Source organism: Vicia villosa, unplaced genomic scaffold, assembly GCF_029867415.1.
Source record: "Vicia villosa cultivar HV-30 ecotype Madison, WI unplaced genomic scaffold, Vvil1.0 ctg.002191F_1_1, whole genome shotgun sequence".
Lineage (NCBI taxonomy): Eukaryota > Viridiplantae > Streptophyta > Magnoliopsida > Fabales > Fabaceae > Vicia > Vicia villosa.
In genome coordinates, this window is record NW_026705863.1 from 39,789 (window position 1) to 66,968 (window position 27,180).

The 27,180-nt window shown below is 35.3% G+C and overlaps 1 protein-coding gene across 1 annotated transcript; it reads right to left on the reverse strand.

The window, feature by feature from the left end:
* Positions 1-19,124: 19,124 nt before the first annotated feature.
* On the reverse strand, positions 19,125-22,633 carry LOC131638152 (uncharacterized). Its single transcript, XM_058908701.1, has 2 exons — positions 22,187-22,633; positions 19,125-19,690 (listed from the first exon to the last, which is right to left on the reverse strand). The coding sequence occupies exons 1-2, from the start codon at positions 22,467-22,469 to the stop codon at positions 19,332-19,334; spliced, it is 642 nt and encodes a 213-aa protein (XP_058764684.1). The 5' UTR covers positions 22,470-22,633; the 3' UTR covers positions 19,125-19,331.
* Between the last annotated feature and the right edge of the window lie 4,547 nt (positions 22,634-27,180).

Sequence of the window (27,180 nt, forward strand, 5' to 3'; positions counted from 1 at the left end):
TCATCCTTCTTTCCAAGAATGACATCTTCTGAGTGACCAGAGATGAGTCTGGATGATCTTCTGACAGATGGCTCTTCAGAAATGCTTAGATCCTCCAGAGAAGCTGATACTTGATCTTCCGATTCTTTGCTTCTGAGAGGTTCTGCTTCTGATGCGTTGCTTCTTGGCTCAACAACTTCTGATATATCAATATCACAATCTGCAAAATTATCAAACTGCTTTGGTTTTTCAGAACCAAGCTTATCATCAAACCTGATATTGATTGATTCTTCTACAACCAATGTTTCAGTATTATATACTCTGTAGCCTTTTGAGCGTTCAGAATATCCAAGAAGGAAACACTTTTGTGCTTTGGAATCAAACTTACCAAGATGATCTTTAGTGTTCAGAATAAAGCATACACATCCAAAAGGATGGAAATATGAAATGTTGGGCTTTCTATTCTTCCACAATTCATAGGGAGTCTTATTTAGAATAGGTCTGATAGAGATTCTATTCTGAGTATAGCAAGCAGTGTTTATTGCTTCTGCCCAGAAATGCTTAGCCATATTGGTTTCATTGATCATGGTTCTGGCCATTTCTTGCAGAGTCCTATTCTTTCGCTCTACAACTCCATTTTGCTGAGGAGTTCTAGGACAAGAGAAATCATGGGCAATACCATTTTCTTTGAAGAATTCTTCAAAGGATTTGTTCTCAAATTCACCACCATGATCACTTCTGACCTTTATGATTTTACACTCTTTTTCAGATTGAATCTGAATGCAGAAATCAAAGAACACTGAATGAGTCTCATCCTTGTGTTTTAAGAATTTTACCCATGTCCAGCGGCTATAATCATCTACGATGACTAATCCATATTTCTTCCCTCTGACAGATGCTGTTTTGACTGGGCCAAACAGATCAATGTGCAAGAGTTCTAATGGCCTTGAGGTAGAAACAACATTCTTGGACTTGAATGCAGGTTTGGAGAACTTGCCCTTCTGACATGCTTCACAAAGAGCATCTGATTTGAATTTCAGATTAGGGAGTCCTCTGACCAGATTCAGTTTGTTAATCTGAGAAATCTTTCTCAAACTAGCATGACCTAATCTTCTGTGCCAGACCCACTGCTCTTCAGAAACAGACATAAGACAAGTCACCTTCTGACTCATAAGATCTTGCAGATCTGTCTTATAAATGTTGTTCTTCCTCTTGCCTGTAAATAGGATTGAGCCATCTTTCTGATTTACAGCCTTGCAAGACTCTTGATTAAAGATTATATCATAACCATTGTCACTTAATTGACTGATAGATAAGAGGTTATGTGTTAATCCTTCTACAAGAAGTACATTAGAAATGGAAGGAGAGTTACCAGACTTTATAGTTCCAGAGCCAATTATCTTGCCCTTCTGATCTCCTCCAAACTTGACTTCTCCTCCTGATTTAAGCACCAGGTCTTGGAACATAGACCTTCTTCCTGTCATGTGTCGCGAGCATCCAGAGTCCAGGTACCATGACATGTTGTGCCTTGTCCTTTTTGCAGTCAAGGATATCTGCAATAGGAATAATCTTATCCTTAGGTACCCACATTTTCTTGGGTCCTTTCTTGTTAGATTTTCTCAAGTTCTGATTGAACTTGGGTTTAACATTATAAGCAATAGGAGGAACAGCATGATAATTCTTGATGTGAGTTTCATGATATTTCCTAGGTTGTGTCACATGCTTTTTGGTGTGTGTTATGTGAAAACTTTGAGCATGTGAAGTGTGCCTAATATCATGGGAGTGGCCATACTTGAACTGATCATACAATGGCTTGTATGTGATTTTCATTTCATCAACAGGTTCAAGTTTGTATGGGGTTTCACCCTCAAAACCAATGCCAACTCTTTTGTTTCCAGACACAGCATATATCATAGAAGCTAGCTGACTTCTGCCAATACTTCTAGATAAGAACTTCCTGAAACTTAAATCATATTCTTTCAGAATATGGTTTAGACTAGGAGTGGATTTTTCTGAATCAGAAGGAGATCCAACATTATTGGATAATTTTAAAAGTTTTTCTTTTAATTCAGAATTCTCCAACTCAAGCTTCTTTGTTTCAAATTCAAATTGCTTTTTCAGCTTTTTGTATTTGAGACTAATCTGAGACTTGAGTTCCAGAAGTTCAGTTAGACCGGAAACTAACTCATCTCTAGTAAGTTCAGAAAATACCTCTTCAGAATCTGATTCTGATGTAGATTCTGATCCGTCATCTTCTGTCGCCATCAACGCACAGTTGGCCTGCTCATCTTCTGAATCATCTTCTGACTCATCCCAGGTTGCCATAAGACCTTTCTTCTTATGAAACTTTTTCTTGGGACTTTCCTTCTGAAGATTTGGACATTCATTCTTGTAATGTCCAGGCTCATTGCATTCATAGCACATGACCTTCTTCTTATCAAATCTTCTTTCATCAGAAGATTCTCCACGTTCAAATTTCCTTGAACTTCTGAAGCCTCTGAACTTCCTTTGCTTGGTCTTCCAGAGTTGATTTAGCCTTCTGGAGATCAGGGACAGTTCATCTTCTTCTTCAGATTCTGATTCTTCAGGATCTTCTTCTCTGGCCTGAAAAGCGTTAGTGCATTTCTTGATATTAGATTTTAATGCAATAGACTTACCTTTCTTTTGAGGCTCATTTGCGTCCAGCTCTATTTCATGACTTCTCAAGGCGCTGATAAGCTCTTCCAGAGAAACTTCATTCAGATTCTTTGCAATCTTGAATGCAGTCACCATAGGACCCCATCTTCTGGGCAAGCTTCTGATGATCTTCTTTACGTGATCAGCCTTGGTGTATCCCTTGTCAAGAACTCTCAATCCAGCAGTAAGAGTTTGAAATCTTGAAAACATCTTTTCAATGTCTTCATCATCCTCCATCTTGAAGGCTTCATACTTCTGGATTAAAGCTAGAGCTTTAGTCTCCTTGACTTGAGCATTTCCTTCATGAGTCATTTTCAAGGACTCATATATGTCATAGGCCGTTTCCCTGTTAGATATCTTCTCATACTCAGCATGAGAGATAGCATTCAGCAAAACAGTTCTGCATTTATGATGATTCCTGAAAAGCTTCTTTTGATCATCATTCATTTCTTGCCTTGACAGCTTTGCGCCACTGGCATTTACTGGATGTTTGTAACCATCCATCAGAAGATCCCATAGATCACCATCTAGACCCAGAAAGTAACTTTCCAGTTTATCTTTCCAGTATTCAAAGTTTTCACCATCAAATACCGGCGGTCTAGTATAACCATTGTATTGCTCAGCAGAGCCAGATGTAGATGCAGGTGTAGGTGTAGACTTTTCACTTTCATCAACCATCTTTTACCGAAGCGTTTTTCTCTTCCTGAATCTTTTCTAAACACGGTTAAGTGCTTGCACCTTAGAACCGGCGCTCTGATGCCAATTGAAGGATAGAAAAACACTTAGAAAGGGGGGGTTTGAATAAGTGTAGCTTTAAAAAAAAACTTGACAGATAAAAATAAATGCACAGTTATTTTTATCCTGGTTCGTTGTTAACTAAACTACTCCAGTCCACCCCCGCAGAGATGATTTACCTCAACTGAGGATTTAATCCACTAATCGCATGGATTACAATGGTTTTCCACTTAGTCCGCAACTAAGTCTTCCAGAGTCTTCTGATCACACACTGATCACTCCAGGAACAACTGCTTAGATACCCTCTAAGACTTTTCTAGAGTCTACTGATCAACACGATCACTCTAGGCTTAGTTCACTCCTAAGACTTCCCTAGAGTATTCTGATCAACACGATCACTCTAGTTCCTTACAACTTAATGTAATTCTAAGAGTTTACAAATGCTTCTTAAAAGCGATAATCACAACTGTGATATTTCTCTTAACGTTTAAGCTTAATCTCACTAATATATTACAACAGCAATGTAGTGAGCTTTGATGAAGATGAAGATTCTGAGTTTTGATTGAACAGAGTTTCAGCAAGTTGATTTGAATTGTTTTGGTGCGAAATCGTTAACCTTGCTTCACTTCAGAACTTCATATTTATAGGCGTTGGAGAAGATGACCGTTGGATGCATTTAATGCTTTGCGTGTTCCGTACAGCGTCGCATTTAATGTTATACGCTTTTGTCAACTACCTCGAGCCTTGTTCACGCTGTGTCTACTGACGTAGCCTTTAGTAGCTTTTAACGTTCCTTTTGTCAGCCAGCGTAGCTTGCCACTTGTACTTTCTTCTGATCTGATGTTTGTGAATGCAACGTTTGAATATCATCAGAGTCAAACAGCTTGGTGCATAGCATCTTCTGATCTTCTGACCTTGAAGTGCTTCTGAGCGTGATACCATCTTCTGAGCTTCAGTGCTTCTGATCTCATGTTCTTCTGATGCTTCCATAGACCCATGTTCTGATTCTGATTCGACCATCTTCTGATGTCTTGCCAGACCATGTTCTGATGTTGCATGCTGAACCATTTGAGACAAAGCTTCTGAGCGCTGAATTATGCGTACTCTTTATATATTTCCTGAAAAGGAAATTGCAATGGATTAGAGTACCATATAATCTTAAGCAAAATTCATATTATTGTTATCATCAAAACTAAGATAATTGATCAGAACAAATCTTGTTCTAACAAAGGCCCATTGTTGAAAAATCCAAAATTCCTCACTTCAGGTTTCATGCCTTTCCCAAAAATTACCCAACTTCTAACATTCATAACTCTCTCAATTTTTATCATATGAAAGTGTTCTGAGACTTTTTGGAAAGCTTAAAGAGTCCTCTAAAAGCTCCTTTTGGTTTCATCTCAATTGAATCTACCATGTTCGAGTTATGAGCTTTGAGAAAAAATGTCTTTTGGCGATCTTTTAGAAGGACCTGTAATGTATTAGCTCATATCTCTCAAATGAAGCATTTTTGGACTTGGCTTGTGAGAGGCAAAGTTGTAGATAATTCAATTCCCTTCAAATTGAGCTTTGGATGGAAAATTTCTGATGTCCCATGTGAAAGTTATGGCTGGTCAGAGTTGGGTTGACCTTTTCCTTAAAAACCCTAATTTTTAGAAACTTAGGTTTTGATGATTTTGGAGCTTTTCTTGATGGATCATGATCAATCCTTGATCAAATGATGAATTATACTTCATAATGAGGATGTTGACAAAAAAATCAGAAGTTTTGACCGTGGTTTGACCATAGTTTGACTTTTAGGTCAACTAGTCGACTATTGATCGTTTGGGCCATTGGGTGAGAAATCTTTTGAATCAGAGTTTGAAAATTGGCATGAGGATCCTTTGAAGCATGTGAGAGGTTATGAGGTCCATTGGAGATATCAGAACCTGACTTTCCTTTGAGAAAAGCAAAAACCCTAGTTTAGAGGCACTTGTTTAGGAGATAGGAGACTTTGAGCAATTGGAGATCTTTGAGCATTTGAAAGGTGAAATAAGATGGGCAAATTTTGGGGTATGACAGCTGCCCCTGTTCAATCTTCTTATACCTGAGGATGTAGATTGGCATGTGTTCCTGTCGGAATCTGAAGGTAGAAGAGGATTGAATACTAGAATACCAAGAAATTTGCCCTTGCTGATGATGAAGGGACTTTTCGGAGATGGGCTTGAAGATGCCATTCAGACAGAGTATTATCGGATATGGGTTTGAGGATGCCATCCAGCTTGATAATTTTGAGAATCAGAATACGTCGTACGCTAGACTATACTTTTTAGGATGAGTCGTACGTAAGACTATATCTGAGCTTGAGGTGTTTGAGAAGTAGTTATTGAATATTCATCGTGTCATTACTGTTCGTAGTAACTGAACTAGACTTTGGAGAGTTGATCGTGTCTACACCGTTCGTGATGATAGAATTAGATCTTGTAAATAGAATACCATAACGGGTCATACATTAGACCATATATGATAGAGGGCGTCAGAACGAGTCATGCATTAAACCATATATGAAGGAGAATACCAGAACGAGTCATACATTAGACCATATCTGATGAAGGATGTCAGAACGAGTTATTCACTAAACCATATCTGAAGGAGAATACCGGAACGAGTCATACATTAGACCATATCTGATGAAGGATGTCAGAACGAGTTATTCACTAAACCAATCTAAAGGATAATGCCAGAACGAGTCATACATTAGACCATATCTGATGAAGGATGTCAGAATGAGTTATTCACTAAACCATATCTGAAGGATAATGCCAGAACGAGTCATACATTAGACCATATCTGATGAAGGATGTCAGAACGAGTTATTCACTAAACCATATCTGAAGGATAATGCCAGAACGAGTCATACATTAGACCATATCTGATGAAGGATGTCAGAACGAGTTATTCACTAAACCATATCTGAAGGATAATGCCAAAACGAGTCATACATTAGACCATATTTGATGAAGGATGTCAGAACGAGTTATTCACTAAAAGGATAATGCCAGAACGAGTCATACATTAGACCATATCTGACTAAGAATACTGGAACGGGTCATACATTAGACCATATCTGATAGAGAATGCTTGTACGTTAGAGTTGATAAGTTATTTGATGAAGTTTTGGAATGTAAAAGGCTTGTCAGAATTCAGCTCGATTATATCTGAGAGGAATGCTTGTCGAGGCGGAACCTGAAAACAAAGTTAGAAATATGCAATTGTCATGATGCATGTATTATATGACGAGTCTCTCCAAATAAATGAGAAACCTGTATGTTTATCCTGAAGTAATGTATGCAGTGTATGAATATGTATGTGATGTATATGATGTATGACTATGATTTATGCTATTTGGAGTATCTCGACTGAGAAAATAAATCTCTAGATCATTATGACTCTGATGACTGATCTTGTTTTAAAGATACACATCTAGGGATTTATGATTTTTCTTGGGGGTGACCAGTAGCTTGATGTACCCTGGCTGGGGATTAGAGATATTAATAAACCATGCTTGAAGAAGAGAAGAAGGCCGGGGAACCGATGGTGTCGAAGATGTGAGCTATGTCTTTTGTTGGACAAGAGCATTTGAAGATATATTCTTTATTATTACTCTGTGGGGACATGATTTTTGAAACCGGCTCTGTGGGGAGACATAGGTGTCTTGAAAGTTGCCCCCAGACACCCCACTAGACTTGCATGGATTTGCCCCAGCTAGTAGGGAACTTTTGGACAGATTCGCCTCACGAGGATTTAATGAAATGCGAACTATGGGCGACATGCCCCTAGTAACCATAAACTTAGGATGACGCCCCTGATTGTTTTAGTATCCTTGAGAGATTCTCGGAATCTTGACTTGATTGCCCCAGATTGATCGGGAACGTGCCATGCCCCTTGTATACATAGGAGACACTGCTTCTTGGAGTAATCTTTGCTGGCCGGGATAACTTTGAGTCATTAGTCTCACCCTGTGCAAATTCTTTCTGATGCTAACATTTGAAATTATGTAGCAGAATATGCTTAATAACGAACTCATAAGATGCAATGCATACGTCTGTCTTGAGTTTTTTGAAAAACATTAAAACTAGAGATGTAAAAGCATGATACTTATAAAAACATGATGTTTGTAAAAAAAGAAATATCAACTTAGCATTTGTGGTAAACCTTAAGGAGTCAGGATACCCTTTTGGTGGCAGTATGCTTTCGAACTAACCATGCTTCAGTTAGGACTTTCAAGGGTTGTAACGTGGCTTGGTTCACGGTTTAAGAAACAAAGGATAAAGGCTCAAAGTTTATTCGTACCCATCCCAATCTTTGTGATGTTCTTCGATCCTATGCCCAGTTATTTCTGCATTTAAGTTCTAGCGGAGTTTGAAGTCGTAATATTGAAATTTGATGATGGTTAGAGCACCAGAACTTTTTTATTTGGACAGACAATCATCCTTTCTGGTAATACTTTCTTTTTGTCGAGGATTTGTAGTGACCTCTTTTGAAATGTTTTCTTTTGTCGAGGGTTTTTAGCAACCTCCTTTTTGACTTTGTTATCCCTAACTTTTGCATGAACTGTTTATTTTGAGGTTACAGTCAGCGGGATGTTTTTGATTTTTGATAAGTCTCCTTCTTAGGTTTTGACTTAACATCTTTTCTTTTTTTTGGTGGACATTGACTGCCTGACTTACTGGTTGCGGGAACCCATCATTATTTGTGTAAACAACAGCTAGTATAATCGAGTTAACTGAGTAACTACCCTGCCCCAGGTTATGATTAAGGGTTTAATTTGTGTGAGAAAGAAACTTCTACTTCTTCGGCTCAAACGGGGTTGACGAGGGATTAACATCCTTATATCTCCACTGTTTAGGAATTGAAACAATGCCTGTACATCATCAACATAGTCCGTTCAAAAGCATATTGTATGAGGTTGCGGTATCATTTTCGTCATCCTCCCTTAAAAGGCTTACAGCTTAGCAGGAGTTGAATATCACAAAACATATGCAAGGTAAAGACATAATTTAAAATGAGTGATAGCGAGATAATTTATTCAAGACAAACATATGCAATGCACTAATGATGATTATTAAAACAGATAATGTCTATCATAAGTCGAATGTTTAAACAAACAGAAAAAGAAATTGCAACTGAAAGTAAAACTAATGATTTTAAAGTCCACCCTTCTAGCCATCCACAGTATTAGCATTCTTGTTGTGATTAGGCATGGTTGCAGGAGCGTCGAACTCGATTTCTCCAGCGTCGATCATATCCTGAATCTTGTTCTTCAATGGCCAACAATCATTAGTGTCATGTCCAATGCTATCGGAGTGATAAGCGCACCTTGCATTAGGGTTATATTGATGAGATGCGGTATTAGGCTTCAGAGGAGAATCCTTTAAAGTAATCAACTCTGCTTTCAGCAACTGTTGTAACGCTTCAGCCAAAGTTATGTTGATCTTTGTGAATTGTCTTTTAGATGCGCCTTGTTTACGCTGGTTGCCCTTTTGTCGTATCAGCACTTGATTAGAGGCTAGGACTGATCCCACGGTATTGGATTCATTCCTCTCATTGTGAGCTTTCTTTGCGGTATTAGAATATGTAGCCACTTGAATTTTACCGCTTCGGATACCGCTTTCAACATGTTCCCCAGTCAGTATAAGCTCAGTGAATCCAGATGATGAACTTCCCAGCAAATGACTATAGAAAGGCCAGTCAGTGTATTCATGAACATATCTACCATCTCTCTGTCAGCCAAGGAAGGTTTGACTCTTCCAGCTAGATCTCTCCATTTTTGAGCATACTCCTTGAAACTTTCGTTAGAACCCATAGACATGCTTTGTAGTTGCATACGAGTTGGTGCAAGGTCAGAATTATATTCGTATTGCCTGAAGAAAGCAGTAGCCAGATCTTCCCATGTATTAATGTTGGTACCCTCTAGTTGATAGTACCATTCGAGTTGAGTCCCAGACAGACTCTCTTGGAAGAAGTGGATCCACAGTCTTTTGTCTCCAGTATGAGGTTGGATCTTCCTCACATACGATCTCAAGTGCAATTTGGGACAGGAGACTCCATCATATTTAGTAAAGGCGGGAGTCTTGAATTTTGGAGGGATGACGACTCCAGGAATGAGTCCCATTTCCTCAAAATCCAGCCCAGGTATCTTCTGAATTTCCATGGCTTTCATACGTTCTTCCAACAACTTGTATTTGTCATCAGGATGTTCGTCCTCATAATAGTCCTCTTCTTCCTCAGAGGGATTGGCAGAATCATGGTTGCTTTTTGCATCAGTTTTGACACTAGCATTGTCCTTTTGTTCATCGTCGTCTTCTTTAGAAACCTTGACTTCTTCAGCCCTCTTGAGTGGACCTCGGAATCTTCTTCCCATGTTAAGGTCACCCACAGATTTTCTAGGCCTTTTCTCTTTCTTGGTCAGGAGTGCTTTCAGTTCATCTTGCCCCTTGGATAGGTTCAGGATCAGATCTTGAAACTGGGCATTCTGAGCTTGAAGGTCTTTGACTGATTGCTCGAGATTCATGATGCTGAAATAAACAGCGAGGAGGTGAGAAACCTGTGGTGGAAACCTGTGATGGGATGTTATGAATGCAGATGCAATATTTTCAGGGATATTTAGGAATTTAGTTAGCAACTTTAAAGAATGATTTGGTCGCATCTTTGTTTGAAGAACTCTGATTTTTGGATGTTCTTCTATGGGAATCGAGCTCACCATATCCAGTGGGTCATAGCCTCTGATTCGGGAACTTCTGAATTTGAAGGTACATGGCTAGAGGAAAATAAACCCTCTTGCCCCTTGATAGGTACATCGTCTCTGAATTGGAAGGTATGTGGCCAGAGGAAAATAAATCCTCTTGCCCCTTGATAGGAATCCAGTCCTTGATAAGAGCACCTGAAATTGTGCGCCCTAAATTCCTAAGATCCTTGAAAGGGTTAGTTAAATCATGTTATGCTTATGATGTTATGATGTCATGATGTTATGCAATGCATCAGGCAAAGCGTAAGATAGTAAGGACGAGTGAGTCCCACCAAAAAAACCTGCAAGAAAACCAAAGGGTTAGTAGCAAGCACAGACAAGTCACACAAGTGTCCTTAGGTTTAAAGGCTTGCGTGAAGTTTGTAGGTAAGTACCCTCCCCACTGAAGTTAAGTTAGTTCAACCTGTCCTAGAATAGTAACCGGGTTCTATGGTGCTCATATCCCTGATATTTCTCGCGGGCATTGTCTCAACATGGCGCTCGATCGGCCAGCCAAAAGCATCCCTAGAGTCCAATCTCAATGAGTGTAGCATCGAGTATCAACCGGCTTCAGTCAAGAATCCAAAGCCAGCTATCTCGCTACTTCTTATAGGCCAAAGTCAAGTTCAACTAGGGTTCTAAGGGCGAATTAGTGCTTATGACACCACGCGGTAGCCAAATGTCTCCTCGATCATATCCAAGGGCCATCAGGACAAACCAAAGCGTCGCACTAACGGTGGCCACCAGTTCAACCATAACGATACATGTCGTACATCCTCCCTGGTCTAATGCCATATACCTAAGGTACACTAGATCCGGGTGTAGGATCTTTCACACAGCAGAATACCCAAAATAACCTTTAAAGATAAAGCAAACAAGTCAAACAAATTTAAAGTGATCCTAGCTCTAAGGTAACCCCTCTTTTATTCGAAAGTATCCCCAGCAGAGTCGCCAGTTCTGTAATACGGTGAACTTACTTTTAGAAATGTCGTGGTAAGCAAGAGTCGCCACCGACTTTTATTTTATCCAATAAGAAAGGCTAAAAGAACAAAAAAAGACCTTTTAAAGATTTTGAGTTCAGGGGGTAAGTTATACAAAGGGAAGGTGTAAGGCACCCTTTGCATCCATGGTTATCCATGGGCTCTTAATTGCTTAGCTCACTTTGTGTTTTTAAAATGTTTGAATTGTTTAAAAAGTAGGGTGTAAATAGAAATTCGAATAAGAACTTTAGCTTGTAAATAAGCGTAGTCTTTTTGGAAAGTTTCTTTGAAAAGAAGTGGGAAAATATTTTGAATTTTGAATTTGAATTTGAAAAAAGAGCAAGCAATTAATAGCAACTACCCTAAGTTTTGAAAATCGTTCTTTTAGCTTTTCGGGCGAAAGGATCTATCCATACCATGAGAGGGCAGGAAGTCTTTCAATTGGATGTTAAGGGTCATCGAGGTTTATCGTTCGCCATAAGACTGTCCCTACCATAAAGAGGGCAGGTAGTCTAAGGGAAGGATATAATAGTCATTTAATATTTTTAGGCATCATGCGAGGATACCTTAGCAATTGGGACAATCATCATGTTTTTACCGAGGCAACTTCGAGGGACAAAATTGATGATGATAATGAACCGAGGGCAACATTTGTTTTGCTTTAGGTATCCTCGGAATCGAGGGACTTGACTATTTAGTACAATAGAGGCAACAAGACAACAGGCAACAAAGGCAACCAGAGGGATTACCCTAAAGGTGTATGGGTGCAACAATCACGTGGTTGTATTCAGATAATATTTATCTTATAATTATAGTTATTCTAATTCTGTTAAAGGCTTGCACTCCCTAAGATTACTAACCACGCAGTTTAAAATTGCATAAATTAAAGGCAGAAAAATAAAAAGTCCTACACTATTACAATAAACACCTGCGGGGATGGGGGCAATTAAAAGACGAAAAATAAGAGAAATCAATAATTAATTTTAAACATCTCTGAACGCTTTGATCTTCCTGAACTCTTTTGATCTGATATGGCGCGTAGGCGGACGAACCCTGAAAATTGGCAGAGGGAAGAATAAATAGAAGGGTGAGTGTAGAGACAATTCATTGGCATTGGAAAATAAACCCTGATCTTAATTTAGAAAACAAAAACTAACAAATATTTAAATAAATATAGAATCAAGACTTAGCTTCTCGATTGGCGTGGCGCGTAGTCGGAGAAACTTTGATTGATTAACCCTGAAAATTAGACATGAAGAAGAGAAGCGTTAGTGCATTTAACGTTCGTTAACCATGGGTATAAACCCTATTTTATCCCCAAAAGACAAATGGAATAAATAAATGGGATTGAACAAACCCTAAAGGCTAATGAAATCGAAAGTTCGATAATATGGCTAGATGAGCCAGAATAGAATATAATAATTATAAGGTTAAACATAATGTTTTAATCAATTAAGCGTATAAATAAAAATTAAAATTAAAGGAAAAATAGAGTTTTCGATAAAAATAAATAAATTATAATTTTGTGAAAAAAAACATTTTTAAATGAAATAGACTAAATAAAAATAAGAGAAGAATAAAATAAAAATAAATAAATAAATAAATAAAATGTGTATGTAACAAATAAATAAATAAATAAATAATGGACTTAGCTCTGATCCTATGTAGTGCTCTCTTGAGGGAGCATGGTATGGAGACGCATCTGGAGGCCTTTGATTTGGAAGCATGGAAATCCCTCGACTCCTGTTTGAGTGCGTATCGTGGGCTTGCTGGAGCATATGTACCAGATCTGCACGCGGATATAGACAAATGCAATGTGAAAAATAAATTGTAGGATACTGGGTTCGAACCCAAGTCCTTTGCATCACACCTCATCCACGCTTGCCAACAGATCTGGATTGATTAGTTGTCACTTATATTCCCAACAGCAAATAAATATAATATTCAAAGTTAAATTTTGAATTAAAAAAAAAAAAGAGTCAAACGTGGGGCCCGCTCCTTGCTTGCATTGGCCAATCGCGCGCAGAGAGAGGAGAGACTCTGTTTGACCAGCGAATGGTGGCTGTCCACGCGCGAAGAGAGAGGATCAAGGGGGGGTCAGATTACTGTTCATCTCCTTCATCAAATTACCTGTGGATTCTATTGTGGATTCTGCTACGATTTTTCTTGCGAATTTCACCTTCGAATTCCCTACAACTTCAAAACTTAAAAGAAACACGTTAAAAGAGCATGAATCGTGCCCAGATCCGTTAATTATGATCTTGCGAACACGATGGAACAATCATCTTGGCCAAACGTCCACTGAATCTATGAGAACGAACGCTTCCTTCCACTATGCCCTAACAATGGTGGTCCTTGTTTCAGGCGTGCATGCTTCGTTTCAGTGGTTCAAACCTTCTTAAAATAATACCAGGAACTAAAAGGAACGGTTAGATTGAATCAAAACATGATAATATATGCAAAACGAAAATTAAACATGCAAGAACATGAAGAACATGAAGCGTATGTTCTGGGCATTATGGGACGTGATCAATGATCTCACACCGCTCCATATTACCTTGGGGAGGGATTGGAATCGTTATTTAGACCTGAAACCCTTTGAATGAAGCACTCGAAAATTGCACCTTTCCTTAATATTTTTGTTCCTTGAAACCCTAGTTTTCTCTTGTAATTTTCGTCCCCCTAGGGTTTGCATATGTTAGAGAGTATATAGTGATGGCAATTAGGGTAGAAGTTTGCTTGGAAATCAAGTTTATGAGATTTGATGAAAATATGACAAAATATTTCTATTTTGGTCCAATTTTTATCTTGTCTTTCCAATCTTCTCTTGCACAAATTTGGATCAAATATTTGACTTAATATTGATTGGAAAATAATTTAACATCATATCCTCCATATTTTCTATCATTTATTTAATTAATTTTGAATTTAAATCATTAAATTTCAAAATCAAATAGATAATAATGATAAAAATAAAAGATTGGTCTCATGGGTCCCCAAGGTAATTTTCAAATTGCTCAAGAAATAAAAAAAAATTCTCACCATCATTTATCATTTATTTATGATTATATTTAATTTTAAGTGATTTAATTCAAATAAAAATGAAATAGAATCAAATAATAAAGGATAGTTGGTTAATGGGCCTTTTATAAGCTTATGACCACGTGGGAGTTTCAAAATTAAAGGCCCATTGTTGAAAAATCCAAAATTCCTCACTTCAGGTTTCATGCCTTTCCCAAAAATTACCCAACTTCTAACATTCATAACTCTCTCAATTTTTATCATATGAAAGTGTTCTGAGACTTTTTGGAAAGCTTAAAGAGTCCTCTAAAAGCTCCTTTTGGTTTCATCTCAATTGAATCTACCATGTTCAAGTTATGAGCTTTGAGAAAAAATGTCTTTTGGCGATCTTTTAGAAGGACCTGTAATGTATTAGCTCATATCTCTCAAATGAAGCATTTTTGGACTTGGCTTGTGAGAGGCAAAGTTGTAGATAATTCAATTTCCTTCAAATTGAGCTTTGGATGGAAAATTTTTGATGTCCCATGTGAAAGTTATGGCTGGTCAGAGTTGGGTTGACTTTCTCCTTAAAAACCCTAATTTAGAAACTTAGGTTTTGATGATTTTGGAGCTTTTCTTGATGGATCATGATCAATCCTTGATCAAATGATGAATTATACTTCATAATGAGGATGTTGACAAAAAAATCAGAAGTTTTGACTGTGGTTTGACCATAGTTTGACTTTTAGGTCAACTAGTCGACTATTGATCGTTTGGGCCATTGGGTGAGAAATATTTTGAATCAGAGTTTGAAAATTGGCATGAGGATCCTTTGAAGCATGTGAGAGGTTATGAGGTCCATTGGAGATATCAGAACCTTACTTTCCTTTGAGAAAAGCAAAAACCCTAGTTCAGAGGCACTTGTTTAGGAGATAGGAGACTTTGAGCAATTGGAGATCTTTGAGCATTTGAAAGGTGAAATAAGATGGGAAAATTTTGGGGTATGACACATAGCAATGAATTCACAACCACGAATCCAACTTAAACAACAACATAATCAACTCAATCCAACTTAAACAACAACATAATAAATTTAATGCAACTTAAGCAACAACATAATCAACTTAATCCAACTTAGACAACAACATAATCAACTTAATATAACAATCATTCATCAACACAACAATTCGATATGCGACTCATTATGCAAATCAAACTATGCAAATGCATGTGGTACCATTCGGAGTAAACTCCCAACTCTATCAATTGCCAGTAATTCCGAGGATCAACGCAACAACTCTATCATCTTTGCCATTAAAGGCCAACTCTAACAATGTTACGCTATGCGATAAAATGATGCAACATCCACAAGTACAACAACAACAACTTAAACACACAACAACGACAACTTAAACATGCATCAATTGCATCGACTTAAATCAACACTGGTTATTCGACCTACAACTCAAACATGTCCATATATTGGGACGATTCAACTTATTCAACATTGGCCATAGGCCTACAACTTCATCAACGCATCAACAACAAGTTATAATAACAACAGCTCAACAATAACAACATATTCAACTTCACAATACATCATCATCATATAATCATCCTCATCATAACAACAACTATTCGTCATAAAGAGCATACATCATGTTATTTCAAACATAATCATTTCCAACTATACAACAATATTCACTTCATGCTTATCCACACAATACAACCTACCAACTTTGACCATAGGGTCTACAACAACAACAACAAATTCAACATACTAACAACAAACATAATTACATGTTATCCACAATTCATCAATACATAATGCACACAAACATGATTACATGTTATCAACAATTCATCACATAGCTCGCACAAACATAATTACATGTTATCGACAATTCATCAATACATAACATACACAAACATGGTTACATATTATCAACAATTCAACATATAATGCACACAAACATAGTTACATGTCATCAACAATTCATCACAAAACACATAAGATTAGTCATAAGTTATTCACACAATAACATCATAATTAATTCATATCAAAACATGATTAAAGTCAATTTCATGAGAATCTAACATAAACCCTAACATTTTCAATTCCACAACTAAACCCATTATTTCACTATCAATGGTTTACCCACAACAAGCACAACAATCTAATCCTCAAAGATTATCAATTGCACATAACTTATCACATTTATATCATCACATTCCATCAAACCATCAAATACCTAAAATTGCACATAGAAGAACATGGATATCAAGTATAGAGTCTACCCACCATAACATACTATCATACAACCCTTTATCATGAAAGAACCTCACCCTTACCTTGGTAAATATGGACTCTTTCACCATAGCTCTAAGCTTTTCTCCAAAAGAAATCCTTTCTCTATGAGTCAGGAACATTGTGTCCAAGTACCGCATGTTAGAACAAGATTGAGAATCTATGTTCAGAATCTGGTTTTGATGATAACAAGCATATATTTTGTGAGTAACAATTTTATTACTAATGATTTCATTTAGTGTGCAGATATTATGATATAAACCTTATACAGGATTCATTAGAAAAAGAGTACAACGACTACATCCGAAACTGGCTCAGATATGAGATAGAGATAAAAGTTTCTTAATTTTTGAATTATACAACAACTCATTCAAAAGATTAAAACTAGGTAATCTCATTCATTCCTCATGAGATTAATTGAGATTATACTCCTTAACAATATGCTCTAATTGAGACTAATTGGTACTAGTACTACCAAGCAGTCTTCTTTAGAATCTGCAAGAGAAAACAATGCACATCAATCTATTATATGACAAACTAGTAACAAACCCGTGCGTTCGCACGGGTTCTGGTACGAGACACGCATTTGTTTCATATATATATTTTTTAATAAAAAATGTTTGATTACTCGTAAAAAAATAATAATTGAATGTATAATTAATAAAAAATATTTTGATCAGTAACTTCATGTCCCGTTAATAATCAATATTTTGATCAATAACTTCATGTCCCGTCAATAATCAATATTTTGATCAATAACTTCATGTTCTCGTATACAAATATTAGTTTGATCAATAACTTCATGTCCTCGTGTACTTTAAAAAATATTTTGATCAGTAACTTCAAGTCCCGTTAATAATCAATATTTTGATCAGTAAGTAACTTCAAGTCCCGTTAATAATCAATATTTTGATCAATAACTTCATGTCCCGTTAATAATCAATATTTTGATCAATAACCTCATGTTCCCTTGAACAAAAGTTTTAGTAAAACATAATCTTATTTTTACATCACATTTTATAAACTAAAACTAACTTAAAAAATATTACAAATTGTAAAGTTATTTACGTTTTAAGTTCTTTCACAAAATTATTGGCCTTAAAATCACTTACTACCAAATTCTTTAAATGACTATTATGATAGTGAATGATAAAAAATTTAAAAACAATCATTAATTGTAGAAGGTAAAGTAAATCGTTTTAAGTATTAAAACCAATCTTTTAATTATTACCCCCATAAATTATTGAAGGTAAAGTAAAAGAAGTATTTGAGTATGGATTTAGATAAAGTTGTATAGGGAAGGTAAATGAAATGTATAATATCCTTTTATATAATTTCCTTAAACTCGTGACTACGTCAGAGTATTGGTATAGTAGTTTCATTTAAACTCATAGATACCCGTGTATTCGCACGGGGTACTTATGTATTGCGCGTATTTGCTTCCAAATCTAATAAAAATGAAAAGAAAGAAAAATAAAATAGCTTAACCAAAATAATTTATTATTTAAAAAAATACATATTTTTTACTTATAAATAATATATTATAATTTTAAAATAAAAAACTAAACTATATCATAGATATTATAAATTAATAAAATATAGATTATAAACTAATAACTATGATAAAAAGTAGAGACAAATGATTTTTATTTTTAAATCATGAATTTCCTTATATATTATTTTCTTTTTAAAAGCAATAATTTTAGAAACTATTTATTAAAAAAAATCATAAAATCATAACTTTAAAATTTTCAGAAAATGTACACGTCTTTGAAAATAGCAGACGTACACTGTGTTGAGTAGACATCTTTGATTTGAAAATGTGAAATTGAAAAGTGGTTTAAAAAAGTGATTGAGTACAAGTTAAAATATATTGAGTGTTTTAGATCAATAATAAATTTTATCCCGTATATAAATATTATTTTTATTTACGTGAGATGAAAATTGAAGGTTGATCGGTGAGTTGAAAATTAGGCGTACTTTCAAATCAGACATGCAAAAAGATATTTGGTAGCAATATCAAGTTTATCAAGTTTTACCTAAAATTGCACATAGAAGAACATGGATATCAAGTATAGAGTCTACCCACCATAACATACTATCATACAACCCTTTATCATGAAAGAACCTCACCCTTACCTTGGTAAATATGGACTCTTTCATCATAGCTCTAAGCTTTTCTCCAAAAGAAATCCTTTCTCTATGAGTCAGGAACATTGTGTCCAAGTACCGCATGTTAGAACAAGATGAGAATCTATGTTCAGAATCTGGTTTTGATGATAACAAGCATATATTTTGTGAGTAACAATTTTATTACTAATGATTTCATTTAGTGTGCAGATATTATGATATAAACCTTATACAGGATTCATTAGAAAAAGAGTACAACGACTACATCAGAAACTGGCTCAGATATGAGATAGAGATAAAAATTTCTTAATTTTTGAATTATACAACAACTCATTCAAAAGATTAAAACTAGGTAATCTCATTCATTCCTCATGAGATTAATTGAGATTATACTCCTTAACAATATGCTCTAATTGAGACTAATTGGTACTAGTACTACCAAGCAGTCTTCTTTAGAATCTGCAAGAGAAAACAATGCACATCAATCTATTATATGACAAATATGAAACGGTCTAAGGTCCAGAATATATATCAAATATGTAAGTTAGCATAGTTGTATCCAATCTATGAAAATTTCAAAATGAAACTATAGAATAACAATATGTAATCTACCTGCTTAAATAACAGTACGTTTACTCAATCCACAAAGCTGTTTTTAGACCTTAAAATTTACAACTGTGAACTCATTAAGCAAGCATGTAACATTAAAACAGCAGTTGAAACAAAGAGAGAACTGTTTTTTCTAGATACATTGTAACTCTCATGTACTCTTATGGTCAAAGGCCTCCAACTGACTCCGGAGATTCTGATTGTCTTCCAAGAGGCGATCATATTCCATAAGGAACCCCTCCGATTGTTTTTTAAGAGCCTCTACTTCCGATTCCAAAGTCTTCTCCTTATTTCCTTTCAAATCAATTTCGGATTCCAGCTTCTTAATTTTAGACTTCAATGTGGTAATTTCTTCAGTCAACGCTTTTTGCTCCTCGGTGTTACCGTTTTTACCATCCTCAAAACTTCGGGTTTGTTTCTTAACTGCTTCCATGGTCTTCCTGAGTAATCGAAGCTCTCTTATGTAGTGGTGCAATCTATCAATCATAAGAGATAGGAACAGCACAAAACCTGCCCACAATGTCAAAAACCAAGTTCAAAAATTATAACATACATAAGAATAAAAAAGAATTGATAATTATAGCTAAGGGTATCTCCAAATTTCATAAAAACCAAAATCACCAAACAGCCATATAGTTAAGACTAACATTGCATTACAGTACTGAAGGTTGAGCAATAAAATGCCAAAAAGAACCTAACTTGAGTGTATCTGAGATGAAAATTTGGTAAGACGTGTAAGCAAATGAGATTAAAATGATAGAACTTCACTTAAGATGGTTCGGCCATACAATTGGAAGACCAACAGAAGTTGATCATATGGAAGAAGGCCTAGGGATACAATTGGGTGCAGTATTTGCATTACCGAGTTACCGATCTCAACCATCTAATATAAATCTATGGCCAAGACCAGATTAAATTGATTTTATAGATGTGTTATCTTTACCGTCTGAACTCAAATCAATTGCTGAGATTGATTATCGTGTTAAACTACATGGAATCATTAATTCACATAATCCAAGTCCCAATAAATAGCGGTAGATGAAGAGAAGAAAAGAAAACTCTTAGGGGAGCCACTATAAAACTCAGATCTAAATGACTTTGCATATTATTGTTTTCCAAGTTTCAACAAAACATATTGGTGTTGTTTATACTATGTATGCAACTCAAGCTAATCAAATATGCGAGTTATATCACCAAATAGAGGTGATATGTAACATGGTAGGTGAAAATAAGTTGCAAAAAGATTAACTGATACGTCTTTCAAGACATGGAGAAACTTTAAAACATAGGCTTGCACAATATGAAAGCAAAGAAGCTAAAGGCAGCAATATTAAGACGGAGTGCTAGGAATAACATATATACAAGAGAAGTTTGGGAAAAAACAAGGATAGTGAAGTCAACAAATTCTAAATGATTTTTTCCTCTCTTCCAAACCCATCCAATTTCGGAGGAGATGAAAATAGGAGGAAAGACGCATTTTTGCCGCTTATTTTCCCTCCCGTGCCCTGCAAACTTTAGAATCAAACACCCCTTCAGCCAAACAGTTATTATAAGGCTTAAATGTTGCACAAGCAAAGTCAATTAACAATAAAACAACCACTGCATGATCACATAAGATCAGGAAAGATAAATGGAATAGGTGTCGGCAAAGATATTCATCTCAAAGATTCAAATTTAAAGTAATCAACAATATGCAGAATACTGATGAGTGATGACCACTATTTAACAATATGCAGAATACTGATGAGTGATGACCACTATTTCAGTGATAACAGCTCAAATTAAACATTCACATTATCACATCCCCTTTTCTAAGACATCGACCAAAACAAAAATACAGAAACATAAAAATTTGAAAAAAGCCACAAAAAATTGACCCATATAGAAAACCAAATAGCATTGAATGAAAAGGTCCATTACTCTTTTATATGGAGCTTCTATCAAAGGAAACAAACAATAACTAGCAAGGGCATAAAACACCGCCTTTCTCAATTCATCTTCCACTGTGATCACAATCACATACTCCCTCCGTCCCATATTATAAGCAAAAATCACCTTTTCAAATTCATTGAAAAATTAATGTATCTAGACTATATATAGTCTAGATACATTAATTATTCAATGAATCTGAAAAGGTGATTTTTGCTTATAATATGGGATGGAGGGAGTACATCGTTTTCTTTATTATGTTATCCACAAAAATACATAAATTACTTGATCCACAAATCAAATCATAGCCAACACTATCAACCTAATCATCCCATCAAAGAAGTTTACCTTTTAAATTACAACCATAAAAAAAAAAAAAACTAAATATGTTTTCAGTTCTTACAAAATTTTCATCTTAACCCATATACTAGTTCAGATTTATAATTTCAAGGAGCTGAAAAGCTACAAAATATGGAAACCGGAAACACAACACCTGACACTAACACGGTGATACCAATAATAATTTGAAAAAATAAATAAATTAAATGTAATCACAAGCAAGGTTTTAAAAAGTGCCTATTACCATAAAGACAGCCGCGATAAAAATGTATCGGAAGGTTCCAGTACCGATACCATTGTTAACATTTTTGTGATAAAGAACAAATTATAGTAAATTCACACTGCTACAACCGCAATCAGCCTCGCAACACCAATACCAACCAAAACTGCGAAAACCTTTACTTTACGCAACCACAACCAATATTTAAAACCTTGATCACAAGTGTCGGTACTAGTCTTAGACACCAACATTGATACAGACACACTTTTTTCAGAGGTGTAGGTGTTACAGAGCTGCTGAAAAGTAGCTATATAAAGACTAGAAAGTTCGAGATAATCACAAAGTCTAAGAACATACTAAACCCTAAAAATCAAATTTCAAATCAAACAATCTAATCAATCAATTAACCAAAACCACCAACTCCATTATAAATTGTCAACAGTAAATCTTCGATTTCAAATAAAAGCAACTATTTCTAATCACAAAAAGCCATCAAAAGAGAAAAATCGAAAAAGTACCCATTAAAGAAGCTTCAAGCATGTGTTTAGACATAAGAACTTGATCAGTAGGGTTAACAACCCCAGCTTCAACGGTACGTTGCTGGATCTTCGCCATACTGTAGAGACTAGAAGAAAGCACAACCACTAACGTCGCACCAACGGTGGTAACAACGATTGGTCCACGACCTCGTTTGACTCGATCTAAAGAAACGATCACGAGTTTTCTGAGTGGGGTTTTGAAAACTAGGGTTAGGATTAGGAGCATTTCGCCGAAGATCGCAGTGTAGAGTAACTGCAACATGGTGTTGGTGGTGGAAGAAGAATGGTGAATCTAGTGTGTGAGTATTTAGTAGCAGAGAGAGAAGAGGGAGAGAAAGAGGAAATTGAAGAAGAGTGAAAAGAGAAGAACGTGTCGGTTGGGTTAAGAGTTTGGTTGGTGTGCTGGTCCAATAAAGCATACAAAACCCTTCTTTGGTTTAGGTATTGATTTTGCTTTTTCTAGATTTCGTTTTTCTTTTTTAGATTTTCATTCAATTTTATTTTTTATTTTAATGGATTAAATTTGATTTTTATTTTTATTTTTTTAGAAAGTTATCTTTGTTTATATATATATATAAAAGTTACTTGACTTGTGCAACGCCAGTCTCGTTCGAATTTAAAATATTTGATTAAGATTAATGTACAAATAAATAAAATAATAAAAATTAGACTTAAATAGGTAAATTATTTAGGTAAGGTAATGAGCTTTTAGTTTTTGATTTTGTATTTTTTTTTCTTAAACTAATCTCAAAATATTAAAAGCATTTTGGTATTCGTCTAAAAAATTAAAATCCGCAAAAAATCTACAAATTTTAATTTTAGGTGCGTGTATTGAAAAAAATTAACATTCAGAAATTATTTTAAGAAAAAAAACAGAGAAAAAAATCAAAAATTCGCTAACTTACAACGACAGTTTAACTATTTAAACCTATAAACTATATATAAAAAAAAAAGTATATATGCTACCATGAGATGTCACACATTTCGAAAAACTTCTATGTATATGATATTGAATATTGAATTAGCACATCAACTATTTTTATCGGTTATCAACAACTTCAAACTTTCTCTTAAAGTGACTCTTGAAATTGTCATATATAATTGATCGTGTGAAAATTTTGACGAAGGAATATAAACTCCAATATTCTTAAGTGATCGTGTGAAAAATTTGACCAATAGAAATTGTCTTTGTTGAAATTTGAAAGGAATTCTGACATCAGATGGAGTCAGGGACAAACGAGGTATAAAGACCTTATCTTCAATATTACTTTCTGATATAACATTTCCTTTAACAACATATTTTCTCATCTTGATGATTATCAGTCAAGTTCCATTACACAATCCTAAAGACTAATCAATATTTCTTAATGACATTATTGTTACCCCAACATTAAATTTCAACTTGTGTTTAGAAGTCCATAAATATTAATTATGTTCAAGAATTATGGTATGGGAATGTCATTTGTAACGCCACGATTCAATTTAGATTATTTTTAATTATTATAATTATGTGATGCGGTATTTTCGATGTGTTTGTTGAATCATATGAATGTGTGGGTTGTTTAGCAAGAATTATAGTGGTATTAGAAAATAAAGAATTGAGGCTTAAGGGTGCATAACTAAAAATGTAGAGGTATGGGAGTGTAGTGAAAGAATTAGTAGCAATTATATTATTTAATAATTATTAGTAGAATAATTAGTATTTTATATTATTAATTAATTTAAAAAAGTCCTAAGGTTAGATAAATAAAAAGAAAAAGGAATAGAATGAGAGTTATTATGATCGATCGTGGAAAATAGAGAAAAGACAGAGGTGAGAAAGAGGAAGAGCTGGGAAGAAGAAGGTCATTATTGGAGCTTAAGGAATAAAAAATCTAAGATAAGGGTGGGGTTCCAACTGTCTACTAAAGGGTATAATTGTAGGTAGATGATGATTGCATGTTAGGTTTTGGGTGTAGATGGTTCTTAGAATTGATGTCTATAATTTGGTTGGAATTGTATGCAATTGGTGTTAGAATGTGCTTTGTACTATTGTAAATGTTGTATGTTGTTAATCTCATGAATTGTATATGTTTTAGATGTGTACAAAAGTGAATTTTAGTGTTTTAGGTGTAGAGATCGCACTTGGTTTAAGTTTGATCGAGCAGGAAAATGCACCAGGGAATTCCATATCGCAAGGGTTCGTCGGGCAAATCGATCGTCTCGTCGGGCGAGTGAGCTTCGCCTAGAGAGCGTCGAGCAAACAAGACAGGCGAAGGGTGCCAAAAGTTGCCAAGTTACTGTAATTGTTCATCGGGCGGATGAAGGGCCTTGCCGGGCGAATGGTCCCAGAATTTGAAGAATTGTAAAGGTCATAACTTTTGACTCGGGTGTGAGTTTGACACACCGTTTGGACCTTTAGGAAGCTAAAAGTATTATCTATATTATAAAACTTAGTTTGATAGCGGTAGCCATGTATTTTATGGGAAGAGGCCCAATATGTGTGTATGTTGTATGTGCTATAATGCGAAGTGTTGTAATTGCTTACAAAGATGATATGATGGTAGTGTGGTTGTCTAGTATGTGTTGTTACAGGGTGATGTTGATGTTGATAGCCTGTTTTGGCATGTGTTGAATATTGTTGTTAGGTAGTTGCATAAGATGTATGTCGTATGTGTGTGTCGCATGCATTGCATAAATTACGAAGATTGATGATGTTTTAGACTGGCACAACAAAGATTTTCGTTGTCTTTATGCGACACTACGAAGATTGTCGTTGTCCATATTTGGCATTAGCGAAAATATTGGTACCACATGCATTGTGTCGTTATTAGTAGCATTGCATTACAATTGGTTGGTTTGATGGTATAGAGATGAAGTTGGATTGTATAACCAACATGTGTTTATGAAGAATAGTGATAATTGCATGTATGTTTGTATAATCAATTATGAATCATGACTATTAATCGTTGAACTTGGAATCTAGCATGATATTTCTGTTGTATGCTTATGATTATACCTCTTATTATATTGTTGAGATATATCACCCCTTCTGTTTGAAAGTTACCTCTTTGTGGGTAACGCGCGGATGATTCGCAATAGGCGAGGTTAGTCGCCATTTCTTTTCGAGTCGGTGTCGTGCTCTGATACATAACACTGGGGGGATGAACACTTGTTTGGTTTGATTAGTTGTTGTTTATTTTGAAGAATTGTGGGAGTATTGTAAACTCTCTTTTATTTGATTAATTGTTGGATTTACTATGAGTTGAGATTGTTGACAATAAATTATGATTGTTTTCCACTGAATTAATAGAGTTGAATTTTTAGAACTTTGAAGAAAGTGTTGTTGGTTCATTCGAAGTGTGTTATGTATCTCGTTGTGATTACTTGAGCATGTTTTGTTATGTTGTTGAGACGTAGCATCCTATTCTTGATGTTTTGTTTTAATTTACTCTGATTTTTTATTAAATTATCGATGGGGAATGGGGTATTAAATCATTGACTACATCAATCTTTAAATTAGAAGAATATGGACTATCATAGCTCAAATGTATTTTGTCTTCTCCCAGAAATAAATCCAACACATAATCATTAATCTACCAATATTGGTATTTTTTTAAGCCAATATAGTCGTGCTTTGGGAAAAAGATACTTCGTTAATATCATCTAAAATAGAAGGATATGTGCTTTCAACAATTGCGGCAAGAGGATTGTTATCTTTCTTAATAAGAAAGTCTTGTGGGATATCAAGTATAATATTAATATCATTAGAATCCCTAATTGAACTATCACCGTGACCCAAAACCCAATCATAATATTGGCTTAGTTCATCATTAGTTACATTTGGTTGACCATGTAGAAGTCTCATTCACTGACTATATAGAATACAAGTCCCTTTTGGATGGAAATGGATTCCCTACGGTTAAATAGTTAATGCAGGTTGATCTCAACCATTTGGTCTATTATACTACTTTCAATATGTTTACAATACACCAAATCTGCACTGTTTCATTACCGTCGTAAGGTCAACAACTCATTGGCTACAAGACTATGTCTTTCACTAACTGTAGAGGAGATTGGCTTCTTTTGGCTAGAAATGGATTTCCTTCAATCAAATAGTGACCGTAGGTTAATCTCAACCATTTGATTTGTTATACTACTTTTAATATGTTAACAGCATGCTAAATCTGCACTGTTAATTACCATCATAAAGTCAACGGATCAATGGCTACATGACTATGTCCTTCATTTTCTTTAGAGGATACTGGTCCCTTTTAGCATGAAATGGATTACATTCAGTCTAATAGTGACTACAAGTTGATCTCAACCATTCGATCTGTTATACTACTTTTAATATTTTTATAGCATGATAAATATGTATTGATTGATTACCATCTAACGTCAATAGTCCACTAACTGCATGATTGTGTCCTTTACTGATTGTAGAGGGTGTTGGTCCCTTTTGGCTAAATCCTAATAGAATTTGTTTTTTGGACGTCATGATAACGAAAATCCAGGTTTAGCCAAAGAGTATCACTGTGAACTTTAGGTCTGGGTCAGGTTTAATGGAGTCCACAATGGACGTCAAATGTTGATGTAAAGAACATAATTTTCTAATTTTCTAAAGTTGGTGTAATGGAGTCATAATAGATGAATTTTAATTTAAATGATTAGACTCCGTCTTTTTCGGATAGTCGTGATTCTCTTTTATAGTGATCCTTCTACTAGTGGATTTGAGGCAAAGGCCTTAAATATCATTAATCAACATAATGGGCATTCATGGTCAACCATTCGCTAGTTAATGCTCTAGGGGAACATGTTAGAGTATACTTGTAAATGTTTATCAATGCTTATAAATTGGCTCTCCCAAATTCTGAGATGTACATGGTCCTCTAAGCGTGAGCCATGAAGGGGTGAAGCACTTAAGGGTGATGAAGCATTATTCCACCAATAACTTGGATGCAATATCTAAAATGTACCAACATTATTTGAAG